The following is a 10,000-nucleotide window of genomic DNA, read 5'->3' on the forward strand; positions in this document are numbered from 1 at the left end:
TACCATATCAATACACATACAGATGCAAACACAGTTCAGATGCCATTCACACATACTAATGCACGCACGCGCACACACACAATGTGAGGAAGAATTCAATGCATAAGTAATGTTTATAAATTGTTCGCCACATAAAGACTACATATTACATTTATTTTAAAGGTGCATCACAGAATAAACTGCAGCAAGAAATTATAAATGACTTTATGTTTATTTCCATAGAAAAACATTAATTTCACACTTTCACAAGCATTCCCCCAAAAAATTGAAGAAAAAAAAACACAATGATTGAACCTGGAGTGAGATATAAATAGATTCTGCCATGAATGTGATTGACTGGTTGATGTATTCTTTGTTACTCTGAATGAATCTTATTAAAACCCAGACATAAGTGACCTAATCAGCAGATATCAGCATAAATGTGCCATTATATGCATAATGTGTCATATATGCTCGTGATAGCTGAATACCAGGGTATGACGAGAGCCAATAATCTCTGATCTTTGGAAAATATACTGAAGATAACAGAGTGCAATGGACTCTATGAGCCATTTGTTGACATGATTGATTGTCTATCCTGCCCACTTCCATTGGCTTGTCAATTGGTATCATAATAAAACAACACTGCAGAGTATCTGGTATCACACTGGATTGGTCAATTTGTATCATAATAAAACAACACTGCAGATGGTATCACTCTGGATTGGAGGCACATTCCGCATTCACGTCATGAAATATTATTGTTCACAGACTTTTTTAAGGCGAAGGTGTCCAGTGATTGATGTTTTTGCCCTAGTATCATGAAGGATGTTGAATTTGGAAGTGATTTTCTGACCTATTTTCTAGTGAAATGCAGTAAAGTCAGCAAACACAACTGTGTTATACTGTGTTATGTCTTATACTACACAGGCTAAAACATGTCTTACACCACACATCCAAAGCTCAGAACAGTTTTTGCTAATTCCAACATCAGGGATGCGTAGGCACCACAGGGCTCAAAGTACAGGCAATGCGTGTTTTTCCAGAATCATTGAGATCATAGGTTCCCTACTGCTGGCATAGGTTAAATATACATCAAAACGGCTCAACTTTTCACCTTTCTTCACCAGATCCCGTCCGCCTCAACCACTGAATACTCAGACTGCTACCACCACAAAGTGCCAAGACACGAGCAATGAAATTAATTATATTTTATGTGACCTAAAGTGACTTCATGAGAAGTGTTGCTAGTACAGATTGAACATTGGTGTAATAAAAGAGACTTGATGAATATTCCAGAAATACTCCAGAGTTAATTTAGTCCAACGAGGGGCCAGAGAGGTCTAGAAGGCACATATGCAACTGATGACCATGGGATGGATGCCAGCCATAGGTTTCACCATGATCTGGGACTCCTGAGGAGAGAGGAGGCGGGGGTGTTCAAAAGGAGGCGGATTGAAAGACAGAGAGCTGTATAGAGGATGTTCAGATTGTCAAAGTCCATTTGCTGACAGCTGGAGTGTTGAGGAAGGGGATGCTGGGGGTTTGGTCGAGTGACGGAACAGAGGGAGCGCTTTGTCTCAATCTCATGATGAGATCTCCTCCAGGGTACAGGGTCGTCTGAACTCCTGGCCTCTTTCATGGATCCATTTGTTTGATACTACAGGAGAGAATCAAATAAACAAGAAAACACACGTGAGGGTTACCCACTGAACAGCTCTATACCATGAAATAAACAAGAAAACACACGTGAGGGTTACCCACTGAACAGCTCTATACCATGAAATAAACAAGAAAACACACGTGAGGGTTACCCACTGAACAGCTCTATACCATGAAATAAACAAGAAAACACATGTGAGGGTTACCCACTACGAAGCTCTATATACCATGCTAAGTACCATTTCAAATGAACATCTACGGTTTAGACATACACGGCAAATTTATGACAAAGCTTTACATTTTATAATACTTTGTTTCCTGAGACAGGGATTTTGCCATCTAACTAGAGTGGGTCATTTCTCCCTAATATGTAGCTCTCTTTCTCATTTAGGTCAAACAATCCATGCGACCACACACCTGGATATGACCCTGTACGCTGTCTTTCACATAAGATTCCATGTATATTCAAAAGATTCTGCACTTGGAGACATTGTTTGAGAGGCACTCACCCCATTTGTTTCCCACCAGCACAGGGCAGGCTGCATGCCGGGTACTGTAGTCTCCCTCCCCACTGGGGAACAGGTTATACCAGAACACTGCAGTTCCCTACGGTACACAACAAACAGGTCTGAGATGGTGCTGTTGAACCCAGTCACACAGTACTCACAGAATTATGATGAAAGCATGCAAATACACACACATACAAATATATATGTGTACTGTATGTACAAATATACATAATACGCTTAATAATATACATGAGTACGCATTTTATTTGACAAAATTAAGTAAGGTGGCCAGGTGTCCCACTTGTGTTGTACTGCACAGAATTTTGACCCTTTGCCCCCTAACCTGCATATTGAGATAATGTCCTGTATTTTCCTTGGTCAGAAATAAGAACACACGGATGTGTTCTTTTTAGCCGCTTATGCGGCATCGTTTTCTACTCTGTTTAAAGCAGCAACCTGGCTCATGCAAATGCAATATGTAAAAGCTTAAGCATTTGGCTGAGGCTGCTTTTCTAAAACTGTGCAGACATGGGTCTTTTTTTATTAATAATAAAAATAATAATAACACAAATCTTGCAGATAAGGTAAAAACTAGCAGGTGACATAATGGTTGCAAAGAGAAAAGAAAATGTTCTTTTAATTAAGAATGGTCTGCAACATATTCCTGGGTGAGGTCAGAGGACTGGGACTCAAAGAGCACTGCGCTCATCGTATCTTTCATAGAGCAAAAACTCTAGCCAGTATCTTTTATGCCCGGACTGATTTGCTGTGGAATCGACTTAAGGACAAAGTGTTGGTGTTTATGAGCCGAAAGACAGAATCCAAATGTTTCTTATTCAGTTATGTAAACATTATATCAAAGTTTTAAGTTACCTCTCGGCGTTAGTAACATGTCCCACATGATCCCACATAATCCTACTACTCATCCCACATTTGGTCTGTCTGCGTCTGGTCACCCTACTTAAAACAGACATCAGCCTCACACATAGCACTGTGCTCCTCACCTTCTTGGGCCGCACGGCAGCTCCAACATCTGGAAATACTGTGGCGCCCCCTGCTGGAACATCACTCATCTACAAGAAAGAAGACTAACCATTAGGCCTTACCACTGACCTCAAGACTGATGAAACTATACTCATTTAAAGATGCAGTCGGTAAATGTACAGTAGATGTGTGCCCATCATTTAAGACTGATGATACTATACTCATTTAAAAATGCAGTCTGTAAATGTACAGTAGATGTGTGCCCATCATTTAAGACTGATGATACTATACTCATTTAAAGATGCAGTCTGCACTGTAAACCTGAACAAGTTCAGAGAACTCAAAACTTTTGATGTAACCGATTACATAAGAAAATTTGAGTACATATATGATTTTTTTTAAGTAAACTTAACTCAAAAATTATACATCGGCTATTCTGATTTTTTTGTGTTATCATTTTCATAATTTTTGAGTTCTCTGAACTCATATTATTCCAAAATCGTAAAGGATTTAGCCTCGTCAGATAGTTGTGTTTCTCTGGGTCTTTCTCAAACTAGTTATTACGCCCTTACAAGTTTTTGAAAGGGTCTCTTCCTTACGTTCCAACTTCTTGCACAAGCTCTTACTGTAGAGAGAACTGTCATTGGTCGACCGCCTTCCCAGTGTTGCCACTGCATTTACATTTACATCTGTGATTTAGCAGATGCTTTTATCCAAAGCGATTCACAAGGAATTTTGCATTTATAGATCATGAGCAGTTTAGGGGTTCACACTTATACACTTGGTAAGGAGGAGTGGGGAATCGAACTAGCAACCTTCCAACCTCTGGATTACTAAACGACTCCTCTACCTTAAGTCTGCTGTGTCCGTCTCTCATCACAAGAGCTTTGCAATGGTGTTCTTAACGACGTTGATGACGTCCGATACTTAAATTTTTTTAGTTATCAGGCAATGTTAACTCAAACAAATACATTCCAATACAATTAAAACGTCTGCACTTGCTCAGAAAACTAATACATTTTAAGTTGGGTCAACTAAATACCAGGTTTTAAGTACTGAATACATAATGTTAATGAGTTAGTAGAACTGTCTGGGTTTACAGTGTGTAAATGAACACTGTGTGTGTCTGTGACGTGTGCGCATCCAGGAATACTTACATAAAAGAGCCATGTAGCAATGCGATTGCCTGTGCCCAACTCCTTGAATGCATCGGGTTCATCTTTCTGTGGACACGTGAATATACGCAAGTAAATTACCATTATATGCCGGCTGAGATCATACTGTTATGACCAGTGCTACTCAATAATGATCTATACATGGAACTGACTATGTGAGAGGCTACGTAGAGTTAAAGATCAACATTTTAAGTTCAAAGTGTTAATGTAAAGCACCCAAGAGGTAATCAATAATTAGTAATCACCCGGCCAAAGTCAAAGTGTGGCTCATACTGACCGCCCACTCCATAGTTTGCCACCTGAGAATAGTCAAAAGAGGGAGAGAGAAAAGATTTTACTCAAGCTGCAAGCAATTTTCACAACATATAAAAATCCATCTTTGACTACAATTGAACACTTTCTTCAGATGATTGAGAGACATATTCTTAATATTTAAAGATCAATTTAAAGAAGCATCACACACTCTTAGTCTAAAACCAGCAAGCTAACTAATAGCCAAACAACTTGTCCTGCAATGACCAAAAACAGTTGGCACTGATAAAAGCTAACTAGCTTGGTTTTCCAAACTGAGGCACAAAACTATGTTGTGGCTAGCCTAATAAGCTAGTCAGTACACCAGGTGTGATTATTTATATTTTATATGACCTATGCATACACAATTTATTTAATATCACAAACAAAAGCAACATACAAACATTTTCCAGAAAACCGTAAAAAATAAAAACCTTGAAACAAGCCAATACAATAAACGTGCCAATGAACACCTCGTGGATCAGCATGAGAACAGTCATGTTGTTGGCCAGATTGAATGTCAGAATATAGAGGTACATTCTACTCTTCCTCCACCTGAGCACCTTCTGCTCACCTGCAGTTCCTCTGCAGTGTCCATCTCAAGGCCCGTGAGGTCCTCAATACGCTGGTTTATCCTCTCAATCACCGGATGCTCGTAGCTTGTCAACCAGGCACTGACAAAAAAGTTGAATGACATGATCATTGACAATACCACAAGCTTGACCAGGGCTGAATAATCTGATGAGTACACCATTCAGTCGGCATTCGTCAGCATTATGCAGTGCATGGAGACGACAATCAGTAATATGTCAGTGCTGCAAGGTAAGCATGCTCCATGCGGATAGTTTTTTATTTATTTTTTCAGTTTAGCTCTAGTGAATTTGTGTTGTTTTCTGCCAAACGTTTTTGTATTTTGAAAACTGTACTATGTAGACGTTTTGCGTTTCAAATAATGAAATGCAGCCTTCAAAACCTTTAGCAAAAACAAATTTGACTTTCTGTCAACAACAAATGCAACTGACACATATAATGTTAAACACAATTTCAGCAGCTAAACTGAGTAGATGGGTTTGAAAGCCTTCATGCATCAAGTAAAGAAAAAGGGGACAAAAAGGGGGAAATGTGTGAAGAGCCCTTTACAGAATCTTCAGTAGGCTCCAAGTTTCTCTTCATAACTGACTTATAACCCTTTGACCTCTGTGGAAGCCTTAGTGTTGTCGAGAGATAGATATTTTATTAGCCTTTTTCATATCCTTTAAAACTCGATAAAGCGATTCTTGAGAGCGACTCATGGCCATGCTCTCACTGCACTGCTACATTCTCTGCTGACGTCACAATGGTATATTTACATTTCTAGGAGGCCCGGCATGTCTGAGGCAGTCTTGTTATGAGTACTGGTATGCGTGTTGGCCGTGAGGTTTAGTAAAGAGTCAATTCACAGCTTCAGGACCGTGGGAGGCTGTATCTTCGTGCCATAGCAAATAGAGAGAGCCATTCAGTAACTCTGAAACTAGGCATTTCCGTTTGACATTTCTATGGAGTTCCACACAGAAAAAGTGGAAACTTAACCAATACAGCCTACAATAATAGAAAACAGTATACTGGAATCCATACCTAATCATGCATTTATTGTTGATGAATACTTCCAAAATAATCTATGGGGATTTATGGGGTAGCCTGTTAAAATATTATTGGATCATTTTATTTTTAAATGTGTTTTTAAATGGTGTGAGAAACCACCTCCCTAAGGGACTTAAAAAGACCTTCCAGGCCTCATTTACAGCTAAGGGATATGGCCAGCGCTCAAGGCACGACTCTGAACATCTGCTCACCAAAGGAAGTCCATTTTTAAAGAATGCATTCCATTCAACCAGTGAAACAACTCCCTTTTGCATGCTTCAATGTCATCCTTAAACTTGCCAAAGGTGATAATTACTGGCAAATGTGTGTGTGAAAATGAATGGCAAAAAGTGTGTGTGTGTGGGTGCGCATGTGTGTGTTTCGCCAGCACTCCCACACACACACACCCTCTCTATGTCATTTTCCCTGAACCCATTCAAAGTTCAGTAAGTCTATAGCAGTGACCTCATTTTTCTAAGAAGCCGAGTTGCTCCATCACACACAGGCTTACACTCACGTACACAGATCTGTGTGGTACAAAAAGCCTTTGAGTAGATCCAGTGGGCAAGCATACCCCTGACCAACCAAGCCACTCACCGACCCCACCCTGCATACTAGCATCCAAACACACACACACTGACACACACACACACACACACACACACACACACTGACACATACACACAGACACACAGACACACAGACACACAGACACACACACACACACACACACACACACACACACACACACACACACACACTCACTCACTCAAACAGATGTAATGAACATGCACAGTAAAACCTCAGTGGTTTGGCCAGTGGGATGACTAGGGGTCTATTTTAAAAGCTTATTAAAGAGTTATTTTAAAATGGTGGTTTTAAAAGGCCCTTCTGTGGAATCTGTGATAGAGCTCTCAGAGGATGGGAATCATTTTGGGATGGACAGAAGAACAGGTGGGCAGTTGAATCAAAGGAAAGAGAGAAAGTGAGAGACCAAGAGAACGAGAGAACAATGGGAGCAAGCAAGTTGCTCTCCCCAACCTCCATTCTAAACTGAGCACATCCATGCTCAGTGTGTATAAATGACTTTCATTACCAGTTCCTATAGAGGTTGGGGTGGCCTTTTTTCAGCTTGCACAGACACAGGGGTCCTCTCAGTCTGAGGTGGTGCACTGCAAGGCCTCAGGTTGAGGTGACCGTGCATCTCCCTGCACAGAAACAGGGGCCCTTGCAGCTTAAAGGTTATACAAGTTAACAGGATGTCACAGGCCTGAAACACCAGCTACTGCACGTGGGGCACCAGGGCTAGACAGGGAGGTGAACTCTGACCCCTTACCTCTTGGAGACTCTGTACTGAGCGGTGGTGAGTTTTCCAGTTTGGGGGTCATGAACTGTGGCACGTCTTAGCTACTCCCCAGAAGAAATAGAAGCGGGAAAGACAAAGACACAGAGACAGGGACAGTCAGACATACAGAGAGGAACCCAGGATGGAAGCAAAGGACAGAGAAGGAGAGAAAAAGAAAGAGAGGTGGTCACTAGCTTATCTTTCATAAAAAAAAAAGATTGTCACTGTATGTTGAACCAGGGCAAACTTCCACCTAAGGTTTAATCAACTACCTGTTAATTCATAGCTGTATGCCTGTACCTGTTAAATCATAGCTTGATTAGCACACCTACCTGGACACCCCTGACTGCAGTGGAAGGTTTTACAGCCCTAGTTCTACTACAGCAAAAAGCCAGTTAGTACTCAAGGCTGGAAGGTAAAGCGCCTCCTTTACTTCAACCACTCACACCAACTATTCCAGTCTAAAGCCGTGTGGACACTCCTTGGCAGTAACCAGGACCAACAATGTTAGTAGAACTTGAAGTATATCCGTAGGCTCAGGCCAGGACTGTGATGAAAAGTGTCCATGAGCTCGGCGAGAAAGCCAGCTGGGGACAGGCTATGGCTCTACTGGGGGAATCCCCCACCATGAGCCACCTGAGCGTCTTACCTCTTGCTGATCCTGTAGTGGGCCGTCTCCAGCACACCTGTGACGGGGTTGGAGATGGTGGCCCTGCGTAACTGTGGAGCCAGGAGAGGGGTTAGACTCCACACTCTCCACTGTACTCCTGCCTTACAGCCTTCACCTCGGAGGGCAAGGAGATGCCCATGCCTTTCAAGTTCATTCAGCACAAGGTACACTAGCAAAATGTGCAGGTAGCCAAGGTCTACTGCATTCCCACAAAATATACACAGTTTGTTCTCAGACATTACTCCTTACTCTCTCTACAATTCATTCCTGCTACTAGTAAGTGAGAGTCACAGGACAGGACCAAGAACACTGAACATAGAGACTCAATTATAATCAGACCAAGAACATATATGTACAACTGCGTCAATATTTCAGCCATGTTTAGAAAAATAAAAACCCTGAAGGCGTCATGTCTGTGTTCAGTTCTGTAATTTTCTCATCGTGCACAGATAAACATTTGTGTAGACCAATCCTCTGAGGAAAACTTTCACCAACACTTTCATTAACTGACAGTAGCAGAAAATGCCACTTTACTTGTGTGCCAATGACCACAACCCTGTTCAAATTACTGAGAGATGCAATGTAAGACCTCAATGTGACACCTAGAAATGACCATGTAGACATATAGTCCTACAGAACCACAGTCATACATCTTTCTAAAAAAAAAAAAACTTGACTCTAGGCCAGAGCAGTGTGGGCAGCTCCTCACTGCTCGTTCTCAGAACAGCACTCACCCTGGGCTTGGCCAGCTCCTTCACTTTGGCGATCTCACTGTCCGAGATGATGTCATGGAAGCGCACAATGCGGGGCCGGTCCCACTCATCCTCCTGCTTCACCGGACCCAGCAGGTATTGGGGGTTATGGCCGTTGTCATAGTAACGGCAAAACAACCGACTTTGCCTACGAGGAGTCTACCAAAGAGAAGGCAAGGAGGAGACGGGAAGAGAGAGAGTGATGAGGAGTGGTAAGGAAAAGGGAAAGACAAATAGAATGGTGTAGTTTGGGTTATAAAAATTGTTCCACAGCAAAATTTTTACAAATAGAGCACATATAAACTCAATTTTAATCAGGTTCAAGTTCTGAAGTCAAATGTATTTCATGAAAGAAGCAGATACCGTAAACAGGCAAAGTCAAATGTAGACGTGAGCGAAGAAACAGCCCTCACCATCTTGATGCCCTCTCCTCTGCACAGCATCTCGTACACTTTCCTCTCTGGCAGGGGGTCTCTGAAGCGTGTCTTCTGTGGCTCTCTCTTCTCGGTGCCGTTCGTCCTCTGGCTCGTCACAAGATTCTTTGCCGCCTCCTCTTTCGTCTGTTTCTCCAGCTGGAACTGAAAGTACTTCAGGTTTCCATTGGCCCGTTGGTGGACCGGGTCTGGAGATATGGAGACATAACATTATATGCTTCCAGACACACAAACAAACACACCATTTTCAAAAGAATTTTCAACCACTTCAAAAATATCACACGTAAGCAACTAAGAAATACATGTTTCAAATAGATGACAACCAGTTGAACCTCAAAAGAGCATGACTTTTCTTGTCTGTGTAGGAGTAAATGGAACTAATTTATGAAAAAAAGGACTCGCTGGCAGCCAAAATAATCTGGAGTGCTCTGGTTTTTACTGACCTTCTATTGATATGTATGAAGTTAAACTAACAATAACGCAATTGATTTATTAATAGTAAAAACTGCAATCACCTCTAGAATTCAGTATAAACATTGATTAAAGAGTCTATGCATCAGGGCTAGCTAACCCTTTTAA

The 10,000-nt window shown here is 41.5% G+C and overlaps 1 protein-coding gene across 2 annotated transcripts in view; it reads right to left on the minus strand.

Annotated features, from left to right (window-relative positions):
• Window positions 1-250: 250 nt before the first annotated feature.
• The window catches only part of p4ha1b (prolyl 4-hydroxylase, alpha polypeptide I b), a 15,124-nt gene continuing 5,374 nt past the window's right edge, over window positions 251-10,000 (minus strand). The window contains exons 7-16 of one of the 2 annotated variants that reach the window (XM_080848623.1): window positions 9,401-9,609; window positions 8,970-9,146; window positions 8,215-8,285; window positions 7,557-7,622; window positions 5,175-5,274; window positions 4,555-4,608; window positions 4,292-4,357; window positions 3,155-3,223; window positions 2,151-2,247; window positions 251-1,639 (exon numbers count right to left, since the gene is read on the minus strand). In XM_080848623.1, the coding sequence (XP_080704749.1) occupies window positions 1,566-1,639; window positions 2,151-2,247; window positions 3,155-3,223; window positions 4,292-4,357; window positions 4,555-4,608; window positions 5,175-5,274; window positions 7,557-7,622; window positions 8,215-8,285; window positions 8,970-9,146; window positions 9,401-9,609 (983 nt within the window). In that variant the 3' untranslated portion in view covers window positions 251-1,565. The remainder of the gene's footprint in view (window positions 1,640-2,150; window positions 2,248-3,154; window positions 3,224-4,291; window positions 4,358-4,554; window positions 4,609-5,174; window positions 5,275-7,556; window positions 7,623-8,214; window positions 8,286-8,969; window positions 9,147-9,400; window positions 9,610-10,000) is intronic. The other variant, XM_080848622.1, reaches the window with a different exon arrangement.

Source organism: Sprattus sprattus, assembly GCF_963457725.1.
Source record: "Sprattus sprattus genome assembly, chromosome: 12".
NCBI classification, from domain to species: domain Eukaryota; kingdom Metazoa; phylum Chordata; class Actinopteri; order Clupeiformes; family Clupeidae; genus Sprattus; species Sprattus sprattus.